The following is a 27077-nucleotide window of genomic DNA, read 5'->3' on the forward strand; positions in this document are numbered from 1 at the left end:
ACCAGTGCATGGCAGGGATTGATATGGCTCTATGGGATAGGGCTTGGACCAGGACAAAAGAACAGACTACCCAGATAAAAAAAATGTATTGTAATGGATTGCGGAGATGCCGCCGCGCGGTCTGGCAGCGGGGCGGCTGTCTCCGCGTTCAGACCGGCGGTTTCCACACAGCAGCATGCGTCTGGTTTGTCTGAGCCTTCTAGTGCACACAGATGGAGAGCTACGCGCACGCGCCCTGGGAGGCAGGACCTTTATGCCAGACAGGAGAGGGATCAGCTGATCAGGTTGATCAGCTGATCCCAGCGCAGGCTTTGATTGGCTGAGTAGAGCTGGGTGGCGCTGACGAGCGCTTCACTATATATAGATCTCGCTGGTCAGTCTCAAGTTGTCTGCCGTTGCGAATACATACGTGTGAGCACTCAGACCATAGTCAGATCCCACAGTGTGTTAGAACCAGGTGGACCTGGGAATTCACACATAGCCAGATTACGCTTGTGTTATACTTTAGACCAGTTACGGGGTGTTGTGACCAAGGACCACACACCCAAGCTTAGGATTACTGTGTTATTGCTGTGTTATACTTTAGACCAGTTCCGGGGTGTTGTGATCAAGGACCTCACACCCAAGCTTAGGATTGCTGTGTCATTACTGTGTTATACGTTAGACTAGTTCCTGGGTGTCGAGACCACAAACCTCACACCCCAGACTAGGACTCTGCTCTATTTCTGTTATGACTATTTGCTCTGTCGACCTCTCTATTGCCTTCTGATTCGGTACCCCTGCATATCTGCCTTCCTGTTGCCAGACCCTGCCTGTACCCGGTTACCGAATCAGCCTTCTGTCTCTGTACCTTACCTGCTCGTGTGTTGCCGACCTGGCCTGCCCGACCTTCCAGGCTGTCACTCACTCTTTGAGTGCTCAGTCTATCTATACTAGCAGTGACACAATTCCACCAAGTGTCAGTTGCAACTAGGACTCCTGCTCCTCAGGGAGTCCGGCCTGTTAGCAGCCAGTGGCCTCTTCTCCTGGAGTCCCCTGGCTGCAGTACAGTCTATATCTAATCTCCAGATATCCCTGGTTGCCAGGTCCTCTCTATTCCCTCTCTCTAGGGGATAGTTCCTGCACTTCCCAGGGCCACCTGCCCCTCAGGTGGTTCTTGGCTAGCTGCCTGCATCTCCCGCCTCACAGGAGATTGCCTACAGTTACACCAAACACTTAAACTTTATTAGGTGTCCAGAGGTTAGTCATACTTGTATTATTGGTGGTTCTGCAGATCATCCATAATCAGGTATACATGTGTATTGTTGATGATTCTGCAGATCATCAATAATCAGATTCTCTCTGTGTGCTGACACCAATCGTTACATGTATAAGCTATAGGCGCACTACACAGCAGCAGTTCTGGATGTGGGCCTGGCTTCAGGGGCATAAAGAGATCATTTGCATATTCGGTAGTGATGCAGTATGGGAAACCACAGTTACTCACTTAAAGCTGAATTATCGCAAATATCTTCTGTTTAAAGAAGGCAAATTATACTAAGTGCAGCCCCTTCAGTGTTATTAATATTCCTGTGTAAGTAACACCAAATAATTCAGGTCACTAATTGGCCTCGCAGGAGCTCACAACCTAATGTCCCTAGCAGTATGCAATTCACAAAATTGTTTTAGCCGTGAAAATAAAGTTTCGCCCAATGAGAAATGTTCTCAAAAATAGTTTGAGACGCCCTGTGCCCTGTGATGCAGCAATATTAGCTAAATATGCACAGGTATGAGTGAATGCCAGGAAAGATTTAAATAAAAAAAAAAAACAACAACTGTCCAATGTAGGCCACTTCACAGGGAAATGGTGCGTCCTGGTTGTCTGGTTAAGGCACTAGAGTTTTATGTGTATAGGCTCCTGAGATGGAAATCCAGGCTGATCCTCACTGCTTCAGTGCACCAACTCAGCAGCACAATAAACAGTGTTTGCTGTAATGTGGAATCCAACACACCATCGTGTCTATGAACCAATGGAAAACAGTTTATCCGGTGAGTAACAGGTCCTCTTTTCAGTGCACTGTGATCTCTTCACTCTAAAAGAAAGAACATTGTATATGATGGAGGTAATTTACAAGCTTTTATACACTTCTGCTACTCTACGTGACGTGACGTGACTACATCCTACATATGGTAAGTTACATAGCCCACATTTATAGTAATAAATAAAGCCCAAATCAAGTTTTACAGAAATCTCTGCCAGGTGGCCCGTGTGCCCGTTTTCAAATGCTAATTGTAGACTTCAGATAATCCATACAGCAAGAATGGATTAAACCATGAGGGGAGCTGGCAAGACAGGTGGCCACCCAAAACGTACAAATAAATATCCTAAGCTAAATAAAGAGTACCTCCCTCCGGCAATATTAGCTACTCACCTCTGCTGAGCCATAGGTGGACTCTTTGAAGTCATCAGGTAAGTCTGGTAGATGCATTCGGAAGCCGTCTTTCCCACTGAGCCAAAAAGTCCTTTGTTTGCCTTTACCCTGGGAGGATATGGAAGATTAGTCTTTGGATGTCGTTGACCCCAGTGCAGTGGCTTATCCCCACCCCCAGAGTGTGACACCTGGACCTATGTTGTAATTTAACCATTTTACCTCGATGGGTTTTTAAAAATAATAAAAAAGGATTTCATTTTTCTATGGGAAGGTGTATAATAGGGTATTTGGATGTGGTTTTACTTTTTGGCCACAAGATGGAGATACAGAGTTAGTGAGTTCTAAAAATAGAAACAGAACCAAGTGTTTGTATTTGTTTATATTTGTGTAAATACAGGGATGTAGATACTCGTGCTGGGGGAGGTGAAAAGGCTTCCTGCTTGTAGACTGACTTTCCAGTTTATTACTTTGGTTCTTTCAGTACCACCCCCTCACTCGAGTCACCTGTCTGCATTTATTTTATTTTGTTCAAAATTAAAACTACCATAAATCATGAGTCATCCATTGTTATCACTTGAAGAGGAACTGTAGTGAGAATAAAAAATAATAAAATTGCTTATTTTTTACAATGTTCATTTAGTCAGTGTTAGCCCATTGAAACATCTTTCCTCTCCCTGATTTACATTCTGAAATGTATCACTGGAGAGGACATCTTTAGTTCTGCCAGGTGATCTGTGCGGAATGTTCGTTACAGACAGTTCTATGCACAGAGGGAGATATTGCTTGCTTGACAGTTGCAAAAAGCTGTTATTTCCCACAGTGCAAGATGGTTCACAGGCAGCAAACTGTCAGGACCATGACCATGACATCACACTGTGGGAGGAGTTTCACCACAATATCAGCCACACAGACCCTGATGATCTATTTGAGAAAAGGTAAAGATTTATCGGGGAAAGGGGGTATCAGCTACTGATTGGGATGAAGTTCAATGCTGCGTTAAAGTTCCTCTGGGCACCTGAAAATAAGGATTCCCTGAGTTTACAGCTGAATCGATCATTTTTACTTGTTCTCTCCAATCGGTTTATAGCATATACGGGTAAGTGTGAAGTGGTGTCAGGATTTCAAAGATATATCCGCTTAGATTATACCTTCATCTGGACCCATCCTCTTTCCTTAAGGTGGTATCCCCCGATCTGTGTCAGTGCAGCGGCTGTGCTCTCAGAGATGTGAATTCGCAGAGCTGTCACAAAACAAAAACAGAGAATATAAGAAAAAGTCCAGATCAGCCTGATTCTTCTGTCTGGAAATCATTAAAGAGTCACCCCACCTTCAAGTGATGTTATGCCAAAACTTTAAAGCAGAACTCTGTGAAATGTCATTGGAACAGGTCATGTCATTGGAACAGGCAAATCTGTACTGATATACTTAAAAATATTACTTTACTTTATAAATGATTTAGTCAGTGTTTGCCCTTTGTAAAATGTTTCTTCACTCTCATTTACATGCTGAAATGCATGCTTGTGGGTGGGTTAATATTACTCAGGGGGTGGAGTCACACAATTTTATAGTCCTTCTCCCTGGCCAATAACAGCCCAGATGACTTCTGACTTCAGCAGTAGCATAACAACATGACATTGATGGATAAGTGATGCAGGCCAGTAGGATACGCCAGGTTTACCTACGTAAACTGTTGCTCTCCATCCTGGATGCTGTATTAACTGCGTCTCCAAACAGACAGTACCTAGGCATGGTGACGCCCACCACGCCCGCCACCACAGGACCTGCAGAGAGAAACATGTTACATAACGCTGAAAGGGGAGCCAGCCTTCTCAAGTTCAATGTGTCCCATTAATTAGTTGTGTGACAAAAAAAAATTATAAGTGTGTTGACAAATAAATAAACCTTCTTGCTTCAAAACATCATGGATTCAATGGTAAAAAAAATAAAAAATGTACATTGACACAATCCTGCAAACCAACAAAAACAAAAAAAAACAAAATAAAAACCCTAAGGCCAGGGTCACACTTATGGTGCCCATACATGGTACAATATTTTTTAACCACCCAAGCCTAAAAAAAATAGTTAGTGTCCTAAAGATATGGTATGTGCAGTGCCAATGGTATTGTGAGGGTGGGGGGAGGGGGGGGAATGGGTGTGTGTGTGTGTTTTATTTTGTATTTATTTATTTATTTTGCTACAGTAACAAGCTTATCTAAGCATGCAAATAACGCAAGGCTTCCTAATTCCGATAACTCTATGACCAAAAGGTGATTGAATCCCCCCTCCTTGGAATAGTTTACACAGTGATGTAAGCCTGCTGTCTAGGTTACTTGAGCTATTTCCACAGTGTGCTTTAAATGTAGCACTCCTCTCCTCCCACCATGAGCCCCTTCGAGTCCAATCACTATAAAGGACATGATCCCCGCACTCTGATTGGCCCAATAGGCTGCTTGTCAAGTGGATGCGAATTTGCTGGAAAGAGGCTTAAGGTAATGGCGTTCACTATGCTGCACTACCCACAGCATAGCGTGAACTCCTGTGTATACGCATGCTACGTGGCTAATAGCACATGTAGCGTGCAGCGCATTACATTGAAAGCCGCTGTGGAAATAGCGTGAGTAACAGGAGATTACTTGCGCTATTTCCTTTAGCGAATCAATCCTTGATCTCTCGACGTTTGCACATCACACCAACAGGTGGAGCTTTAAATAAACATGGACATTTCATTTGTGGTGTTTAATATTTTTCTGATGAAAAAACAAATAATGAAAAACTGATTACCAAATCTGCAAAACTTAAAAAAACAAAAATGTGAAAAATTCAGTAGACATGATTTAGTGGGGGAGAGGTGGATGCAGTTTCTACCTGTGTTCAGTCCGATCCGCAGTTTCAGCTTCTCCTTGGGTAAGTGGCGTATGCGGAAGCTCAGTATGGCACTGAGGAAATGGAGGGACATGGTGGCGATCTCTTCTACGTGGTGAATCCCATTCCGCAGTGGAAGCCCGCTGGCGACCATATAAGCGTCTCCAATCGTTTCAACCTGCGGAGCATAACAGGACTCTAAATTACAGCACTTACTACTTGAAGAACTACGGTAAATAAAGAAGTATTGAAGTAGTTTATGTCATCATTCATGATTAAATTATACTTTATTATTATAATAAAATCATTATTTAGTTATAGCGGTTAGCATGTTATTTTTCCAGCTTACCACAAGATGGCTGTTCACAAGTTTTATTGTTTGTTTATTTTGCACAGGTCAAGTATGTAGTCACTGAAGGAGCCTACTAATAATACAATTTAACTTCCAATCGACCTTCCGATTGATTAGATCAGATTGGAAACTGTTGATGGTACCAATCAAGAAGAAACACCTGGGTCACCAATCAGATTAAAGTTCTGTTAATCTGTTTTTCTGATCAATTCTATATGAAATGATCGGATTGGTTATAATTTTCTTCCATTTATGAGGCTGAGCGATGGTTTCCGAATATTTCCTTCGTATCACAATTACCAGTTTGGAAGGTCGATCGGAAAGCATAATTGGATTGTTAGTGGGCACCTTAGGGCCTGTTTCCACTACATGCAGATTCTGGATGCAGAAAAACTGACTCCAATGAAAGCCTATGGGCCCGTTTCCGCTGACCATAATTTTTCTGTTGCAGATTTCCCATAGGCATTCATTGGAGTCAGTTTTCTGCATCCAGAAACTGCGTGTAGTGGAAATAGGCTATTAATGTTACGTACACACAATGCAACTTCCCTTCCGATTGACAGGAGCGCACCAATTACATCCTACATATCCGATCGGCTTTCGATTGATAATGGGAACGATTTTGGGACGTTATAATCGGAAAATTGATCCCATTTTCAATGGAGAGTTTTGACATGTACACATGATGCAACCTCCTGTCAAATTACACTATGTAATAGATTTGCCGTGGAAAGAAGGAAAGGGGGCGGTGCCACAGCTGTAAGTTTGATATTTTCCTGTAAACATTACTGCTTTTTGTGTAAGTAATGAATCTGTTCTCTGAGGAAATTAAAGAGAACCCGAGGCGGGGTTCTAACAACGAAATCCCCATACAGAGGATGGGTCTGCCTATAGAGCCCAGCCTCTGTTGTCAGATTCTCCCTAAGCCCCCCCTGCGCTCTGCAAGACCCCATAAATCAAAGCCGCGCTGTGCGGGCTGTGTTTACCTTCTCTTGTGTTTATATTTGAGAACAGAGGCGCCAAAAGAATAAAAACAGTATTTAAAAGTTTTAAAAAGTTGCGTGGGAGGCAGTGGTGGACTTACCTCACGCAAGCAGACACAACAACTGTGTATTCAAACAAAGGGAATATTTATTGGTATACTCCAAAAGTAGATCGCAACGCGTTTCGCAGGTCAAGCCCGCTTCATCAGGCAAATACAGGACGGAGCACACAACTGGGGGTAAGAGGCAACACATTTGTACATTTCTGAACATACCGCACATGTAAAAACAACAATGAGCATCTTAAGGTGAGAATAATTCGCTGTATGTGATTAAATCCCATAGGATCAATGGGAGGGAAAGAATCACCAGGAGGGGGGGGGGGGGGGGGCAGGTGTCCATTATTATGTGGAAAGGGAAAGAAAGAGGGAAAGAGGAAAAGGGAGGGAAGGGAAAAAAAAGAAGAAAAAGCATTTTGGGTAGAAAAAAATAACAATATGGGGAGGGGGGGTGGTAACCGGGGGGGGGGGGGGGGGGGGGGAGGGGAGGGGGATAACAAAACGGGGTGATTTACAGCATATGTGTAAAAAAGCAGCAGATATATATCCATGTAAACATGGTGTAATTGTCAGATAAACAGTTCTAGACACATTTAAATACATTTATAAATTTTCACAAACGCATCGGAGTGCGTGTGTGTGTATGCGTGTACACAGTGTTACAGAGGTGGGGGGGAGAAATAAACCTGTCTTAAAATATAGATAGTGCTAGTCATAGTTAGAAAAAACATTCAGTCTTGTCGCTCCCCCCGCCTCCTGCATCGCACCGGTCCCCGCCCGCGTCCCTTCCCTCCAATCAGCGGAGCGGGACCGGAGCGATGCAGGAGGTGGGGGAACGGCGAGACTGGCATTACGGAGGTAAACACAGCCCGCTCTGACACGCTCTGTGTCGGCAGCGCGGCTGTAATTTATGGGGTCTCGCAGAGCGCAGGGGGGGCTTAGGGGGAATCTGAATAGCAACAGAGGCTGGGCTCTATAGGTAGACCCAGCCTCTGTATGGGGATTTCGTTGTTAGAACCCCACCTCGGGTTCTCTTTAAGTAAATAAACTTCATGCTGGAGGTTTATTGAACTTTTCTTTTTGTCACAGCTAAGAGTATTCTATAAAAGATAGCGGATGCAGTGATCATCAGCAAAAAGCGTGAGACGCTGCTTCTTATTCCTATATTGTCAGTAAAAATGGTACTAAAACATCACTGCAACTTCATTATAATTTTTATAATAATATGTATATTTTAAAACCGCTGTGATGTGCCGCATTCTCATCACAATAAATTCAACGCAAACGTTAAAGTGGACCTGAACTCTTGCACAGGACACAAGGAAAACATAGAGAAATGCACCCTGTGTTTTTTTTAGAGAGAAGAACCTGTCTAATTCCCTCTCGTCTTAAGTAATCACAAGTGTATTTTGATCTCTCAGCTGTGTCAGCACAGAAAATTGGCAGCTAACCCTTTCTCTGCTTCTATTAAACCATGAAGTAGATACACTGCAGATTTATTGCAGGAGTTCTATAAACTGTAACAAAGAAATGTTTTTCTGTAAAGGTTATTATGCTGTTGCTTATCTTTTAGAGCAGAGAGGAAGTTCTGAGTTCATGTCCGCTTTAACTGATCCCCACAAAGTTGGGCGTTACCACAAAGCAATATAAAAATATACTACAGTATCAAGCATTTTGTTGAATATATCAATTGCATCAACCTTATATACATCATAAGCTTTGATGATGTCATCGAAGAGGCTGTAAAGGTCATTTAGAAGATCGACCACCTGGAGCGGGGTGCAGGCAGAGCAAAGCGTCGTGAACCCCACAATGTCCGAGAAGAAGATGGTGACCGAGCTGAAACTTTCCGGCTCCACAGATTTACCAGCCATCAGCTGCTCCGCAATAAAACTGATCAGAAAAAAGTTATAAGAGATCACACCATATTATTTGGGCTTGGAACGGGGTTAGTCATAATCAGAAAGTTGCATGCAAGCCAAACTTATTAGCATTTGAATGACCACCTCTAATTATTATCATAACTTGCTTGCATAGTCCACAGCACTACAGTGCAGGAAGTTACAACATACTACTGTACTACAATACATATCAATATCATAAAGATATACAAAGGGTATGAGTGCTTTTAGATCAGTGGTCCTCAAACTAAGGCCCGCGGGGCGAATGTGGCCCCCTGAGGCTTTTTTACCGGCCCCCCACATACAAAATGTATTACTTATAGATGCGGTCAGCTACATCTTTAAATATTGGTTGTCCGCATATAGAATAGCAGTACTGGCAACGCCCATACACATGGAAGCCAGAAAGCAGTAATTCGCTGGTTTCCAATCAAATTACACATCAGGTGACACTGCTGTCCAATTGGACTGCAGGTTGTCACCTGGGTATGCTTCACTGTCTGGCCCGCAAAGACTTCTACATCATTTTATGTATACTCCGGCCCCCCAGCAGTCTGAAGTATGTTGACCCGGCCCTCGATCCAAAACATTTGGGGACCCCTGTTTTAGCTCATTCTTTTCTGCTAGGCATGGAAGTCGTTATTCTGGGTACTGACGCTACAGTGCTGTACAGCAAATAACAATAGTGACATCTAGTGGTAAATTATGAGGACGCACTTTTAAAAATACATTAATAAAATTAGAAAAATGAGTAAGAACCTGGGCTTAGTTAAAGTGAAGTTTCACTAGCTATAAATATTTTTAGTGTTCTATTAGACTTTTTTGTTATTTCAAAACATCCTGTCCTTCTGCATGGGCAATTAGCTGCACAGAATAGGAGCTTGTTGCTCTTTTCTGCATGATCTAATTAATTTTTTTACAGCAAACCTGGACATTTTCTTACCTCAGTCTCTGTGAAATAACTGTTTTTTTCATGCTGCATGTAAGCAAACTAAAGGAAGGTTTATCATTACTCCCTGTGCTCTGTGACATAGCAATAGGGGATGCAGAGGTTGAGACCACACCATGCATGGGGTTCTAACGGGTGCCGCAGTCTCCTCCCACATCCCAAAAACATACAAATAAGATAAATGGCGTTAGAGTATGATGGACCAATGACAATAGTAGGGAATAGATTGTGGGCTCCTCTGACAAGACTATAGACTCTGCAAACTGCTGTGGAAAATGTTAGTGTGCAGAAAACAAAAAATACAATCAAGGTAATCAAAAATGTAGATTTGCAAATTCCCCTGAAATATAACGGAAAATTGTATACTTACCTACCGGTAATTTTCCTTTCCTGATGCATCCATGGCAGCACCTATGGGTAGTTGCCCCGCCCACTAACCCCTACGGACAGGTAACTAGATAAATTTGAGTCACACCCCCTTACACCTGTCTACTCCTTTTTCAACCTCACCGAGCAAAGGGGTGGGTCTCCCCTGCTGCCATGGATGCATCAGGAAAGGAAAATTACCGGTAGGTAAGTATACAATTTACCGTTTTCCTAATGCCTCCATGGCAGCACCTATGGGATCTAGCTAGAGAGTACTGTAAATAATACAAGGGAGGGAATTTTGCTGGTGCAGAAAAAATAAATTGAACTTTAATGAGACAATTTTCCCCATACAGCTCAAATCAGGCATATACAGAACAAGTATTAGGTTGATGCTACAGATAGCACTGATCTACCAAACTGTACCGTAGAATTAACTGCCTTATCTACTTTATAGTGATGCATAAATGTGTGTATAGTCCGCCAATTGGCTGCTTGGCAGATTTTATCTGCCGACACTTTGGCATAGGCAGCCCATGAGGCTGCGACCGATCTCGTCGAGTGTGCCCCAACTTGCTCTAGGGGCCCTTGGTTATTGGCCTTATAAGATGATTGGATTGTTTTTACTATCCAGCTAGCTATTGTACGTGAAGAGGCTGGCTCTCCCTTTCTGTAGCCAGTTGGCACTATAAAGAGTCTTTCCGATTTTCTAAATGTTTGGGTAGATTGTAGGTATTGTTTTAGCGCTCTTCCGACGTCCAGTTTATGTGGCTCCTCTCCGGTTCCCTCCTGGAACGTAGGCAAAGTCCAGTCCTGATTAAAGTGGTATACTGATACGACTTTCGGCACGAAGTGTTGCATTGGTCTTATGACCACTCTATCAGGAAAGAAAGTCAGAAATGGTTCGGTTGTTCCTATCGCCTGTAGTTCCGATACTCTCCTGGCTATTGCCGTGAGGAATACCGCTTTCATAGTTAAGTTCCATATTGTGCATAGTTCCAGCGGCTCAAAGGGTGGTCCTGAGAGGTAGTCTAACACTGTAGGGAGATCCCATTTCGGAAATAAATTTTTCTTTGGTGGCCTAATCTTCATGACTCCCTTAAGGAACTGTGCTACTAAGGGGTTCAATGCCCATCTGGTTCCTGTTAACGCTGAAAGTGCCGTGACCTGTACCTTTAATGCTGAGTAACTTAGCTGTTTGTCTAAGCCCGTTTGTAGAAACTCTAATATTTGGCTCGGCATGGGTTGTGCCGCCTGGAAATTGTTTTGTTCCGCAAACTGTAGAAATTTGCGCCAGATGTTGTGGTAAGTTTTGTTTGTTGTAGCCTTCCTAGCCTTGAGTAGGGTCTCGATCACCTTTTCCGAGCAGCCAGCCTCTTTTAGTTTTTCCCCCTCAACCGCCATGCCATCAAATTCAGTTTGTGCGGATTTTGGTGTAGGATCGGTCCCTGGTTGAGCATATGTGACGTCACAGGAATTTCCCAGGGTGTCTCCAGTTTCAGACTCCATAGTAGGGGGAACCACGGCCTGTGAGACCATAGTGGAATTATGGCTATTAGAGTTACCGACTCCTGGGTTAGCCTCCTGAGTATTTTGCTGATCATTGGTGTAGGTGGGAACACATATCCCAGTTGGAATTCCCATGGTGTTGTAATCGCATCCACAGCCTCTGCTTTCGGGTCCCATTTGTGTGAGTAGAATCTCTTGCATTTGGTATTCTTGGAGGTGGCCATCAGGTCCACCTCCGGAGTGCCCCATTTCCTGCAGATCGCCTGAAATATGTCCTGATGGAGAGACCATTCGTTGTTGGAGACAGCGCTCCGGCTTAGATAGTCTGCCTTCACATTCTCCACCCCCGGAATATAGGCTGCCCTCAGGTCGTGTAGGTTCGCTTCCGCCAGTATTATGATCTGCTCCGTCTCCTGCAAGAGCTTCCGACTCCTTGTTCCCCCTTGTTTGTTTACGTATGCTACTGCAGTCCTGTTGTCCATCTTTAGTAACACTGATTGATGTTTCAGCCATGGCAGGAAGTACAGTAGTGCCTGATAGGCCGCCCTTAGCTCCAGGATGTTGGCAGGTAGGGCTGATGTCGAGTGGTTCCAGGTTCCCTGGGCCGTCTGTTCCTGGAAATGGGCTCCCCAGCCTCTGCTGCTGGCATCCGTGGTGACTACTAGTGGTATTCTCCGTTCTATGTCATGCGGTTTTGACAAGTGTTCTCTCACTGTCCACCACTGCAGGCTGTTGGACATCTGTGGGGAAATATATATCCACTGATGCATACTCATTCCATCCCATTGGGATAAGAATCCCCACTGAAGCATCCTGCAGTGCCACTGCGCCCAGCGAACCATTGGTATTGTCGCTGTTAGCGTCCCCAGTAAACTGAGGCATCGTCTTGCCTGGAGAGACTTGAGATGGTTGACCTCTCTGATCCTGTTTATCACAGTATCTTTTTTCTCCTGGGGGAGGGAGACCAGATTCAGAGCAGTCTGTAGTCTTGCGCCCAAGAAAATCATGTCCTGCACTGGCTCGAGGCAGCTTTTCTTCCAGCTTATTCGCCAGCCGAACTGTTGCAGTGTGTCTATCATCACGTCTCTTTGGGACAGGATTATCTGTTTGTCCTGGGCTAGTAGGATTATATCGTCTAGGTAGTGATGTAGACGTAGACCTCTGAGACGAAGAAGAGCTATCACTTGTACTAAGATCTTGGTGAATGTTCTGGGTGCAGTATTGATTCCGAAGGGGAGGCATGTGAACTGTAGATGCCTCTCCCCTACCGCGAACCTTAGATACTGTTGGAACTTGGGATGGATGGGGACATGTAAATAGGCATCTTCGAGGTCTGCTGATAGCATCCAGTCCCCTTGCCTTACAGATAGGAGTATTTATTGTAGTGACTCCATCTTGAAATGATGGGTATTTATATGTTTGTTCAAGGTCCTTAGATCCTGCACTGGTCTGAGTTCTCCCGTCTTCTTCGTTACAAAAAAGAGTGGCGAATACAGCCCCTTGCCTCTCTGTGCGTAAGGGACTGAAACTACTGCCTGTTTCGTGATTAAGTCTTGTATATACTGGTTCAACATACTTCGTGTTTCCCAAGAGTGTGGAACTCTTGTTGGTACAAAAAGGTCGTGTGGGGGATGTTCTTTGAAGCTCCAACGGTGACCTTTGGTTATTGTCTCTATAATCCATGGATTGTGAATGTGCTTCGCCCAAGTGGACCCAAACGCCTGTAGCCTTCCTCCTACTGGATCCAGTCGGGCGGGCGCACCATCAAAAGCCCTTAGATGAATCTGAGGTCGTAGGGGCGGCCTTCTGTCTATTCATCCTTTGTAAGTTTGTCTGACCACCCTGCCAGTTACGACGGTAATCTTTACCTGGTCTGTACGCCTTTGCGTTTCTGAATCTATTTTGTTGGGGCCGACTTTGCTGGCTGAATGTTTTCTTCTGTTTCCGATCCTGGGGGATTAACCCAGATTTTCCTCCTGTGACACGAGATATTGCCGAGTCTAGTTTCTCCCCAAACAGACTCTTACCGTCAAAGGGTATCTTACACCAGTTGTGTTTTGATGTGGGATCTGCATTCCATGACCTAAGCCACAGTGCTCTTCTGGCGGTGACAGAGTGAAGCAATGCTCTGGCTAGGGAGCGGATAATGTCCACCGAGGCCTCCCCTACAAAGTCCGATGTCAGTTTGAACTCCTGTAGAGATCTGATGAGTGACTCCTTGTCTGTATCCGTTGCGATAGCTGATTCCAGGTTATCAGCCCATACCTTGATTGCACGGCTTACCGATGTTAATGCTACTGCAGGTCTCATTGCGCCTCCGATCACTGAATAAACTTTCTTCAGGTCACCATCAATCTTCCTTTCTAGGGGTTCCCTAAAGGAAATAGCATCTTCAATCGGTAGTGTGACGTGCTTCGCTAGTCTCATCACCGCCGCATCCACTGCAGGCGTGTTATCAAAGCTGGTGCATTTTTCTACCGGGAGTGGATAGAGTTTCGCAAACTTGTTATTGAAGCTAGTTTTCTTCTCTAATTTACTCCACTCCTCCTGGATAATCTCCGCGATCTCATCCATAAAGGGGATGGTGATGATGATGTTGATGTTGATTTCTTTAGATGTTTAAAGTAAGTTATTTTCTGTCTGGTGTCTTTCTGAGACTCTTCGTCGATATCTTACCATTCAATTGCTTGCTTGACCGCTGTAATATATGGTTCCACTAAGGTGAAATCGAAACCTCCTCCGGTTTCTTCCGCGAGCGAAATGTCCTCCTCTGATGTGGAAGGTAACATTCCCTCCTGTGATAGTCGTGGGGCACTGGCCACATATTCCGCCATAGATTCTTGTACTGCTTTCTTAATGAGTTCCGTTACTTCCACGGGCTGCTGTTGTTCCGTAGACATTTGGCTAAAACATGTCTGGCATACAAGCTTATCTGGCAATGCTCTCCTTCCACAAGCTCGACAATGCCTAGATGAGTGCCTGTGGGGGCGATGCTCCCTGTAGTATTCCTTAGGAGATCTGCTCCTTGAACGATAATTGGATCTATAGTAATAGTCCCTCCTAGGTGATCGTGATCTTTCCTGGTAATATCTTTGTGGATCCCTGTGATCTCTATAATCTGTGTAATATCTGTAATCTTGTCTGTCTGCTTGGTCATGCTGGTCCCCCTGCTCCTGCTGTTCAGTTGTCTGAAGTTCTGCAAGTCTTCTGGGGCTGTCAGGGGACAAGGGAATGTCTCTTTTAGTCTTCGCTCTCTTTTATTATAGAATAAAGCTAAATACTTACCTAGTGCATCTCATACCTTACAGTTTGAAGCTGATCTGTATGTGCTTCTAGATCCTGGTCCATATTCCAATATGGGTAATAATGCAGCGCCTGAGAAGGGAAGAGAGGGTAAGTACGCGTGCGTAGTACTCAGACCCCTATACCCCCCATGTCTGGCATCATACCACTCACCGCTGCAATGGGGGCGGAAGAAAGATAGGCGAAGAACGGAGCACGCAGCCGGCCAGCGCCCAGAACCCACCAGCAGAGAGGATCCTTGCTCTGGACGCTGACTGCCGCCGCCGCACCATCTAAAATAGCCGCCCGCCCCTGAATGGGCGAGCCAGAGCCAGACATGACCACTTCCGGTTGCTGGAACGCAACCCGGAAGTGACGACGCGCCGACCTCGCATCGGCGGTCGCGTCCCCTCTCAGCGAGCGCGCGACCCGCGCTAGAGATTCTCCAGACTCCCGCAGGCAGACTGAGCGAACCCACGCTGCCAACCTGACAGGTAAGGACGCAGGTTGCAGGATCCGCACGTAAGCCGCATTTAGCGCCAAAGACATAGATATAAGGTCTGCTGCATAAAGTGATATTTAATCACTTACCTGACAGCCCCGCAGCATTCCAGCCCCCAAAGATCAGCAGAAGTGGGGCTACCACAGGACTACATTTAGTAGTCACGGGGTGCATCAGGAGAGACTGAACCTGATGTTAATAACCACGTGTGGCCGGTAAGATGCACTGATGAGTTTCCTGTCTGAGGTGAGGACGAAAAACAAAAGACAGGTGTAAGGGGGTGTGACTCAAATTTATCTAGTTACCTATCCGTAGGGGTTAGTGGGCGGGGCAACTACCCATAGGTGCTGCCATGGAGGCATTAGGAAATATATATCCTATACAATAAAACCTAACCGTCCCTGCGTCATCCACTTTCCCTGTCCGTCTGTGTTTTTTCTTGTACTGTTCATGTGCGCAGTACAGACAGCCGTTGGGACGGGAGGTCGGGCCAGGGAACAGGGCGGCCATGTGCGCATGCGCGGCGGGCAGACTGGCCCGGTGGCGCGGTAATTTCACTACCTAGAGCACGTTTTTAAACGGGTTTAGGTAGATATATATATATATATATATATATATATATATATATATATATATGTGTTCTCTGTACTAAGATGTTTTCTGTCTCAGTGACCCTGGAAGTAAAGGGCCCACTTATTAAACCTGACAGGGCACACCTGTGAAGTGAAAACCATTTCAGGTGACTTAGACTACCTCTTGACGCTCACCAAGAGAATGCCAAGAGTGCGCAAAGCAGTAATCAAAGCAAAAGGTGGCTACTTTGACAAACCTAGAATATGACATATTTTCAGTTGTTTCACACTTTTTGGTTATGTACTATACTTCCACATGTGTTAATTCATAGTTTGGATGCCTTCAGTGTGAATCTACAATGATCATAGTCATGAAAATAAAGAAAACTCTTTGAATGAGAAGGTGTGTTCAAACTTCTGGTCTGTACTTTATATACGTACGTGTGTGTGTGTGTGTGTGTGTGTGTGTGTGTGTGTGTGTGTGTGTGTGTGTGTGTGTGTGTGTGTGTGTGTGTGTGTGTGTGTGTGTGTGTGTATATATATACACTTATAAACACTACATATGCAGATATATATATATATACACTAATAAACACTACATATGCAGATATACATATATATACACTAATAAACACTACATATGCAGATATACATATATACACTAATAAACACTACATATGCAGATATACATATATACACTAATAAACACTACATATGCAGATATACATATATACACTAATAAACACTACATATGCAGATATACATATATACACTAATAAACACTACATATGCAGATATACATATATACACTAATAAACACTACATATGCAGATATACATATATACACTAATAAACACTACATATGCAGATATACATATATACACTAATAAACACTACATATGCAGGTATATATATATATATATATATATATATATATATATATATATATATATATATATATACACACACAGTGGGTTGCAAAAGTTTGCCACAAACATGCATCAATGTTATTGGAATTCCACGAGAAAGACCAATACAAAGTGGTGTACATGTGAGAAGTGGATCGAAAATCGTACATCATTCCAAATATTTTTTACAAATCAATAACTGCAAAGTGGGATGTGTGTAATTATTCGGTCCCCTGAGTCAATACTTTGTAGAACCACCTTTTGCTGCAATTACAGCTGCCAGTCTTTTAGGGTATGTCTCTACCAGCTTTGCACATCTAGAGACTGAAATCCTTGCCCATTCTTCTTTGCAAAACAGCTCCAGCTCAATCAGATTAGATGGACAGCGTTTGTGAACAGCGGTTTTCAGATCTTGCCACAGATTCTCGGTTGGATTTAGATCTGGACTTTGACTGGGCCATTCTAACACATAGATATGTTTTGTTTTAAACCATTCCATTGTTGCCCTGGCTTTATGTTTTTTTTTAATAGATAATTTTTATTAAATTTACCTGGCTTTATGTTTAGGGTCGTTGTCCTGCTGGAAGGTGAACCTGCGCCCCAGTCTCAAGTCTTTTGCAGTCTCCAAGAGGTTTTCTTCCAAGTTTGCCCTGTATTTGGCTCCATCCATCTTCCCATAAACTCTGACCAGCTTCCCTGTCCCTGCTGAAGAGATGCACCCCCCGAGCATGATGCTGCCACCAGGGGTGAGCCTGGGGTGCCTGGCACCTGGGTGCAAGATTTCCTCTGGCGCCTATGGGAGTGGTTAAATTAACCGCGCCCAACCACATAACCACACCCATGTCCTGCCTAATCACACCCACACCTTCCACCTCTTTACACATGCATGTGATACCCCATTCCTACCCCTCTTCCATGGGCTTGCTCCTGGCTGGCTTTGGCTTCCTGCGAGTCTGCTAGTCTCTGGACTGACTCAGGCTGAGAGGCTCTGCGAGTGTGACGCAGTCACACACTGCGTATTTATGGCTGCCTGCGGCCACCCTACTCTCGCTTGCTGACGTCGGCTCCTCCCCCCTGCCAAGCCCAAGGTTGGCTGCCTGTATCTTTCCCGTTGTGCCACGCAGCCTGCCAGTGTTGCCACCCTTTCACGTTATTTTTACTGACAAATACCTAAAAATTTACTGACAAAAGATTATTTTTACTGACAAAATTCCCCCACTAAATGCACATAAGAGACAGCTTTTCCCCATGTAAATGCACATAACAAGAGACCGCTTTTCACCAGTAAATGCACATAAGAGACCGCTTTTCCCCATGTAAATGCACATAACAAGAGACCGCTTTTCCCCATGTAAATGCACATAACAAGAGACCGCTTTTCCCCATGTAAATGCACATAACAAGAGACCGCTTTTCCCCATGTAAATGCACATAACAAGAGACCGCTTTTCCCCATGTAAATGCACATAACAAGAGACCGCTTTTCCCCATGTAAATGCACATAACAAGAGACCGCTTTTCACCAGTAAATGCACATAACAAGAGACCGCTTTTCACCAGTAAGTGCACATAACAAGAGACCGCTTTTCACCAGCAAATGCACAGAAGAGACAGCTTTTCACCAGCAAATGCACAGAAGAGACAGCTTTTCACCAGCAAATGCACAGAAGAGACAGCTTTTCACCAGCAAATGCACAGAAGAGACAGATTTTCACCAGCAAATGCACAGAAGAGACAGCTTTTCACCAGCAAATGCACAGAAGACACAACTTTTCACCAGCAAATGCACAGAAGATACAGCTTTTCACCAGCAAATGCACAGAAGAGACAGCTTTTCACCAGCAAATGCACAGAAGAGACAGCTTTTCACCAGCAAATGCACATAATAAGAGACAGAGGTACTTATCCGTTAGCCGGGCGCATCCGGCAGGTGGCGCTAATTACTATTCCCCCTCCAGGCCGACATGGATAGTAGGGAAAGATGTAACTCTGGTGGAGTTTTGTCGCCACCTAGAGGATGCGCCCGGCTAACAGATAAGTACCGAGACAGATTTTCACCAGTAAATGCACATAATGACAAACAGCCAGTGTCCCCAGAATATATAGCCAGGGATATATGTCCCCAGTATATGTAGGCAGGGGTATATGTCCCCAGTATATGTAGGCAGGGGTATATGTCCCCAGTATATGTAGGCAGGGGTATATGTCCCCAGTATATGTAGGCAGGGGTATATGTCCCAGCATATGAAGGCAGGGGTATATGTGCCCAGCATATGTAGCCAGGGGGTATATGTGCCCAGCATATGTAGCCAGGGGGTATATGTGCCCAGCATATGTAGCCAGGGGGTATATGTGCCCAGCATATGTAGCCAGGGGGTATATGTGCCCAGCATATGTAGCCAGGGGGTATATGTGCCCAGAATATGTAGCCAGGGGGCATATGTGCCCAGCATATGTAGCCAGGGGGTATATGTGCCCAGCATATGTAGCCAGGGGGTATATGTGCCCAGCATATGTAACCAGGGGGTATATGTGCCTAGCATATGTAGCCAGGGGGTATATGTGCCCAGAATATGTAGCCAGGGGGTATATGTGCCCATCATATGTAGCCAGGGGGTATATGTGCCCAGCATATGTAGCCAGGGGGTATATGTGCCCAGCATATGTAGCCAGGGGGTATATGTGCCCAGCATATGTAGCCAGGGGGTATATGTGCCCAGCATATGTAACCAGGGGGTATATGTGCCCAGCATACGTAGCCAGGGGGTATATGTGCCCAGCATATGTAACCAGGGGGTATATGTGCCCAGCATATGTAGCCAGGGGGTATATGTGCCCAGCATATGTAGCCAGGGGGTATATGTGCCCAGCATATGTAGCCAGGGGGTATATGTGCCCAGCATATGTAGCCAGGGGGTATATGTGCCCAGCATATGTAGCCAGGGGGTATATGTGCCCAGTCTAGGTAGCCAGGGGGTATATGTGCCCAGTCTAGGTAGCCAGGGGGTATATGTGCCCAGCATATGTAGCCAGGGGGTATATGTGCCCAGCATATGTAGCCAGGGGGTATATGTGCCCAGTCTAGGTAGCCAGGGGGTATATGTGCCCAGTCTAGGTAGCCAGGGGGTATATGTGCCCAGTCTAGGTAGCCAGGGGGTATAGGTGCCCAGTCTAGGTAGCCAGGGGGTATAGGTGCCCAGTCTAGGTAGCCAGGGGGGTATATGTGCCCAGTCTAGGTAGCCAGGGGGGTATATGTGCCCAGTCTAGGTAGCCAGGGGGGTATATGCGCCCAGTGTAGGTAGCCATGTGCCCAGTCTAGGTAGCCAGGGAGGTATATGTGCCCAGTCTAGGTAGCCAGGGGGGTATATGTGCCCAGTCTAGGTAGCCATGTGCCCAGTCTAGGTAACCAGGGGGGTATATGTGCCCAGTCTAGGTAGCCATGTGCCCAGTCTAGGTAGCCAGGGGGGTATATGTGCCCAGTCTAGGTAGCCAGGGGGGTATATGTGCCCAGTCTAGGTAGCCATGTGCCCAGTCTAGGTAGCAAGGGGGGTATATGTGCCCAGTCTAGGTAGCCATGTGCCCAGTCTAGGTAGCCAGGGAGGTATATGTGCCCAGTCTAGGTAGCCAGGGGGTATAGGGTCCCCGTTTAGGTAGTTAGTGACAGGAGCGCTGCGCTCCGCTCCGCTCCCTCTAGCCACCGCCGCCGCTCCCCCCTCACCTTTCCGCAGCTTCAGACCTCAATCAGCGGGCGACCCGACCAGTGAGAGGGCGCTGGACGCACCCGCTCTATATGCGGAAGTGATGTCACTTCCGCATATCAGTGCGGCGTGCTAGGTCCTAGCGCCCGCCCGCCTGATTGAGGTCTGACGCGGCGGCGCCGGCGGCTAGAGGGAGCGAGCAAGCTTCGGCCACAGGGGGAGAGCGGCGGCCGGGCGGCGCCTCTCAGAGGCAGGCGCCTGGGTGCCTTGCACCCGCAGCACCCGCCCAGGCTCGGCCCTGGCTGCCACCACCATATTTGACAGTGGGGATGGTGTGTTCAGAATGATGTGCAGTGTTAGTTTTCCGCCACACATAGCGTTTTACATTTTGGCCAAAAAGTTCCATTTAGGTCTCATCTGACCAGAGCACCTTCTTCCACATGTTTGCTGTGTCCCCCACATGGCTTGTGGCAAACTGCAAACGGGACTTCCTATGCTTTCTGTTAACAATGCCTTTCTTCTTGCCACTCTTCCATAAAGGCCAACTTTGTACAGTGCATGACTAATAGTTGTCCTATGGACAGAGTCTCCCACCTGAGCTGTAGATCTCTGCAGCTCGTTCAGTCACCATGGGCCTCTTGACTGCATTTCTGATCAGCGCTCTCCTTGTTCGGCCTGTGAGTTTAGGTGGATGGCCTTGTCTTGGTAGGTTTACAGTTGTGCCATACTCTTCCATTTCTGAATGATCACTTGAACAGTGCTCTGTGGGATGTTCAAGGCTTTGGAAATCTTTTTGTAGCCTAAGCCTGCTTTAAATTTCTCAATAACTTGATCCCTGACCTGTCTGGTGTGTTCTTTGGACTTCATGGTGTTGTTGCTCCCAAGATTCTCTTAGACAACCTCTGAGACCCTCACAGAGCAGCTGTATTTGTACTGACATTAGATTACACACAGGTGTACTCTATTTAGTCTTTAGCACTCATCAGGCAATTTCTATGGGCAACTGACTGCACTCAGATCAAAGGGGGCCGAAAAATTATGCACACACCACTTTGCAGTTATTTATTTGTAAAAAATGTTGGAATCATGAATGATTTTCGTTCCACTTCTCATGTGTACACCACTTTGTATTGGTCTGTCACGTGAAATTCCAATAACATTGATTCATGTTTGTGGCAGTACTATGACAAAATGTGGAAAACTTCAAGGGGGCCGAATACATTTGCAACCCACTGTATATACATATATACTGTATACACACACACACATATATATACCTGTGTATACTCCCATGCAGATCGCTTTTTTTTTTCCTTCTTCTACCCTGTGCGACTCTTCAGGGCCACTTTAAAATGTTGTCCCGCCCCGTGATGTCACGCCGCCGCTCTGATTGGCTGCCGGGCCCCCGGAACAAGAGCGAGGCTATGGGGGTCCCGGCGGCCAGTGTAAGACTTGGGGAGAGCCGGGGAGAGCCAGGGGGAGACGCTGGAGTCCCGCTGCGCAGCAGTGATCACAAGCGGGACTCCTAAACAGCAAGGAATTCCCTAGCCCGACCTGAGCTCGGGCTTTCCGCTGGCAGCTCATTTTTCCTACCCCGAGCTCAGGTCGGGCTTACTATAGCTTCATCAACTTTACATGTATATGGGTATGTCTTACTCTTTAATGTAATGAAAGAGGGGTGTTGGTGAGACTTTGCTACCCTAGGCTGAGGTCTGCATTGCCTTTCCATAAACCTGGGTATTCTTTCTACAATCTAAATATACCAGAACATTCCATTCTCCCACCTTGGTAGCATGGAGGACAAGAGTTTGTCTGTCTTTTTCTTCTCAGCTAGCAGCTGCACAGTCCTCTCCTCCACCACCTCCTCCAGGTGATTGGCGTATGTCTCCAGCTTATTGACCATGTTGTCCAGGATGCTGACGTGTCTGTGGAAAGAACCCAGTAGCTTTTTAGATAGATATAGAAACTTTTACGACAGACCTGAAATGGGCTGGGACAAAAATAAAATTTTTAACAAAACCATCACTAGACACAAACTGTACCAGAGGCCAGAGCAATAGTATGAGTCCATCTTTGAAAGTCCAGGAAGCCATTTGCTGTTCACATTGCTGACACGATTGATAAAGGCAGGAGAACCAACTAAAGTATTTTTCAGACCCATGGCACAATACAAAGCCATTAAACCAGCAATGTGTCTACATCGTGCATCAAATCATTTTGTCCTCCCCCAGCAAAAGTTTAATGGAACCCCCAAAGCCTCCAGGAGTTTGAGGCAAGTAGAAGGTGGCGGTGTGTACCAAATCAGGTGAATACAACAACAGCTATTTCCATTCGTTGGTATGTATTGCCATCATTGGAGACTACTGGGAGAGTTCCAAGGGTTACAAAAGAAGGTAGATCAGCGAATCACCAGGCCGCCGCAGATTGGTATACCTACAGAGATGCGCTGAATTTCTTCTAATCCCAAGCAAGAGGCTCTTTGTTGGGACTCACATGCAACTCATTGTTTCATCAGAGGGTGGTGTCTGGAGCTTGGATTGTCCTTAAACGATTACCTTCTACTAGCAGCTGTCTGAAGTTCAGTCATCCAGAACCACTAGATACCACAACCAGGGACGTTGCTAGCCCAAAGATCAGTGGCACGTGTCCCTGGATCTATTGTGAGGTGTCCTGGATGTCCCCCAGACAGAGTCAGCTGTGGTGCCTCAATGGCAGTCATGCTGGGAGCTGTGGCGCATCGATTCGGGTTATGCTGGATGCTGTGATGCCTCTATGTGAGTATGCTGGATGCTGTGGTGCTATGCTGGGATGCCTTTATGGGGGCATGCAGGTAGATGTGGTTCTTCTATGGGGGTATGCTGGGAGTTGTGGTGCCCCATTGGGAGGCCCGTGGGAGCATGGGAGAGGGTGCACTAGAAGGTCAGGGAATGCTATGGGGGAAGTTCCAGATAACCTGGTGGCAAGCCAGCCCACCCAGCAGAAAGCCAGACCAGTTAGCACAGAAGCCAGGTAACTCTACCTAGTTATGTTTAAGTGACACTGCCTATTTATGTGATATGCTGCATTTTTTTTTATTAATGGAGAGGGGACTTTATCCAACATTTTGCTGGGCAGGCCTACTTAGAGTGCTGTTAAGTTCATGCTAATTTTGCTCCACCCATGACCACACCCACATTCTGGTACATGGCCACACCCATTTTCCGATTGGAGTGCCCAAAAGTGCCCCGGATCTCTTAGGATCCTAGCAACGCCCCTGACCACAACCTCATGTCTTTTTCCAGTTTGCGGATTGGCTACTGTTGCTGTACTCACACCCCTTGTCCTTTATATTTTTACTCCTGATTTCTAAAATTTAGCATAACTATTAATATATGAATGGATTGCTTTAATATCAGGGTCACACTATTTCATGCCGCAGTTCTGATGCGTCTGTAGTTAACTGTGTCTAACTTGTGGCACTGTATACAAGCCTTCAATATTTCAGAGGCATACAATATGCTATGTTTTCCCATATCTGCACCCCATATCTTAATCTTAAGCTACTCATACACTACTCAACTGTGGTGCCTTGAATTGCGACTGTACTTCAATTGACATTAGGATTGATATTGCGCATGATGTCAAAGAACTGCCATCCCCGATCCCTGAATGTCGATGGGCGGGTTGATCGTGAGGCTGTTTGCTGCCTCAATGTTCTCTGGTGGTAAACAAAATTTTTGCCCAATTCAACACTTGAATTTTGCATTGGGCTAAATATTGTGTAGTGTATGGCCATTTTTAAAAATGGTCCAACTACCCACAATCCTTTCTTTTGTATCAAGGAAGACAGGTCTTCAGGGCCTTTATCTGTCTGGGGTACCGTATAATAAATGCGTTAACTTATATAAAAAACAGGACGTCTTGTCTGCTTTTGGGAGGCAAGCCCACCACTTAGAGATGAGCGTAATGACCTAATTACGATTTTGCGAAATTTCGCGTAATTAGTGTAATTATGATTATGGCCGTAAGTACATAATCGTAATGAAGAAGGATTTCGCGAAATTTCGCGTAAGCGTAATTTTCGCGTAATTTTCGCATTACAGTCGTATCATGCCGTAATTTCGCATTAAACGCTACCGTAATTTCGCGTTAAACAGTAACGCTCCGTATAATATAAAAAAGCCGCCGACTTTAAGGGTTAATAGCAAAGCCCCCTTAAATGTTAAGAGCCTCAAATTTGGAGAATATATTAAGGAGATCAGGAGGAAATGTTCTATCAGTTACAATGTAACAAAGTTATTACAATGTATCAACTTTGTTACATTGTAACTACGCCGCACCCGACGTCACTCACCGCCGCCGCCGCCACCGCGTCTGCGCTGCAGGACCCGACAGAGCTCTGAGCTATAGCTCAGAGCTCTCTAAGCATCTTTGTATTTGGGCTCCAAGGAGCCCCATTGGTCCTTAGCAGACCAATGGGGTTCCTTCTGATTTGAAGGAACCCCATTGGTCTGCTAAGGACCAATGGGGCTCTTTGGAGCCCAAATACAAAGATGCTTTAGAGAGCTCTGAGCTATAGCTCAGAGCTCTGTCGGGTCCGTGCAGGACGCTAAGTCCCCGCCGGCTCCGCTGCCCTCCCCGCCTCTCCCACATGTCACCCACATGTCACCCACATGTGGGTGACATGTGGGTGACAGATGTGGGCGGGGTGGACAGCGGGAGCTGCGGGGACTTAGCGTCCTGCACGGACGCGTATGCAGCGGCTGAGCGGCGAGTGGCATCGGGTGCGGCGTAGTTACAATGTAACAAAGTTGATACATTGTAATAACTTTGTTACATTGTAACTGATAGAACATTTCCGAGGATATTGCGAGGGATCATTTATTTAAAGGGACAGGTAAGTATTAATGGTTAATTAAGAATATTAAAGGACTTTTTTCGTGGTTATGTTTTTTGTTCAATTAAAATACTTTTTCTAAGTGTCTGTGTGTTTATTTACTTTAACTCTTAAAGGAAATGGGTATGGGGTACAAGTACCTCTATACTCATTTCTCCTGGGAGGGGGGGTGGGCATCTGGGGGACCCCTTTTTAAAGGGGACTCCCAGATTCCACCATGAACCTCCCCCCCAGGAAATCGCGGCCTCCACCTCCACCGCCCATCGGAGGTGGAGAAGAGCCCCTTGTCCTTGGATTGGACAAGGGCTCGGAGGGGGAGGGGAAAGCTTGGCTGCCCCTCCCCTTCCGAGACCCCCCAATCCATGGACCATGCGGGCTGGTATAGTCAGGGTGCGGAGCCCCACGCGGCCGGTGCTCCGCATTCTGGCTATCCCAGCCTGCATGGGGGACAAGGGGTTAAAGAGGTCTGGGAGGGGGGACCCCACGTCGTTTTTTTTTATATTTCCCACACTCAGAACGAAGTAAGTAAAACTCTTCCCACTTGGGGGAATCTATGAAAATAATACACTATTGTTACCTGTGCAAAAAAAACTGACATTTTCCACATTTAAAAGACATTTTCGCCCTTGAAACTTAAAAATCGATTTTCTCAAAAACTATAAGGTCTTTTTGAAAAAAATTTTTTTCCTCTTATTCCCACTGATCCCCTTAATATACCCTGGGAATTTGGTGTTCCTAAACTTTAAGCAGGCTTTGCTATTAACCGTTAAAGTCGGCGGGTTTTTAAATGTTTACATTTTTCCTTTGAAACTTTAACATCGATTTTCTCAAAAACTATAAGGTCTTTTTGAAAAAAAATTTTTTCCTCTTATTCCTCCTGATCTCCTCAATATATTCTCCAAATTTGAGGCTCTTAGCACTTAAGGGGGCTTTGCTATTAACCCTTAAAGTCGGCGGCTTTTTTATATTATACGGAGCGTTACGGTTTAACGCGAAATTACGGTAGCGTTTAATGCGAAATTACGGCATGATACGAAACGCGAAATTTCGCGTTGAAAATTACGCTTACGGTATTTTCAATTACGATTTTGATGGCAATTTCGCTACGCTAATTTCGCATCGTAATCGCAAATTTCGCATGCGTAATTATAGTAATGCGAAATTACGAAAATTTCAGCTCAACTCTACCACCACTTCCTCCAAGCACTTTTAAAGTTTTTAGCAATTTTTATCCTGCTGGCGCCTCTGTTCAACGTTCAAATACTTCAGGGCCGTTATTAGGTAGTTTTAAGTACATCATAGTAGTGCAGGTTTTTAGTCTATGTAACCCATGTCAGAAGCAAGAAGAATCTCCAGTGGAATGACAGAGAATAATGAATCATTTGTCAGGTCATGTAAAAATACTGTCTGCCAATTGGTCACATGATACTTAGAGGCATGTCTTACCCTTCAGGGCTGGCCCCGCGCAGGCTCCTCTTTATAGAAGTGAAGGATGGGCGTCTGTCTGGATTCTCATCCCAGCACATCTTCAGCATAATGATAATGCGCTCGTTACACTTTTCCGCCGATAGGGAAGGTCTCATTGGAATAACAGCATTGGGGTCCTTAATTCTTTGGATGATTTCTGCAAAGTACAATATTTATTCAGCATTTGGGCTTCTTGAAGACAGTTTTCAAAGCTGGCCAAACACAAGTCCAAGTTATCTCTAGCAGATGTGTATATTGTTTGTCCTAGCTTGTGAATATAAAACACAGGGACACCGGGAGCCTAATCTGGTGCAGTATTGTTAATTCACAGTGATATGGCTTATAGGTAACATAGATATACTTGGAAGAGCTTGTGGGGA

General features: G+C 45.4%; 1 protein-coding gene across 1 annotated transcript in view; it reads right to left on the minus strand.

The window, feature by feature from the left end:
* Positions 1-1858: 1858 nt before the first annotated feature.
* LOC137536675 (guanylate cyclase 2G-like) overlaps positions 1859-27077 on the minus strand; it is a 99942-nt gene continuing 74723 nt past the window's right edge. The window contains exons 16-23 of the mRNA XM_068258911.1: positions 26677-26854; positions 22139-22279; positions 8368-8560; positions 5277-5451; positions 4094-4192; positions 3560-3651; positions 2412-2519; positions 1859-2072 (exon numbers count right to left, since the gene is read on the minus strand). Of these exons, the coding sequence (XP_068115012.1) occupies positions 2049-2072; positions 2412-2519; positions 3560-3651; positions 4094-4192; positions 5277-5451; positions 8368-8560; positions 22139-22279; positions 26677-26854 (1010 nt within the window). The 3' untranslated portion in view covers positions 1859-2048. The remainder of the gene's footprint in view (positions 2073-2411; positions 2520-3559; positions 3652-4093; positions 4193-5276; positions 5452-8367; positions 8561-22138; positions 22280-26676; positions 26855-27077) is intronic.

The sequence above is a fragment of the Hyperolius riggenbachi genome, chromosome 10 (genome assembly GCF_040937935.1).
Source record: "Hyperolius riggenbachi isolate aHypRig1 chromosome 10, aHypRig1.pri, whole genome shotgun sequence".
NCBI lineage: Eukaryota > Metazoa > Chordata > Amphibia > Anura > Hyperoliidae > Hyperolius > Hyperolius riggenbachi.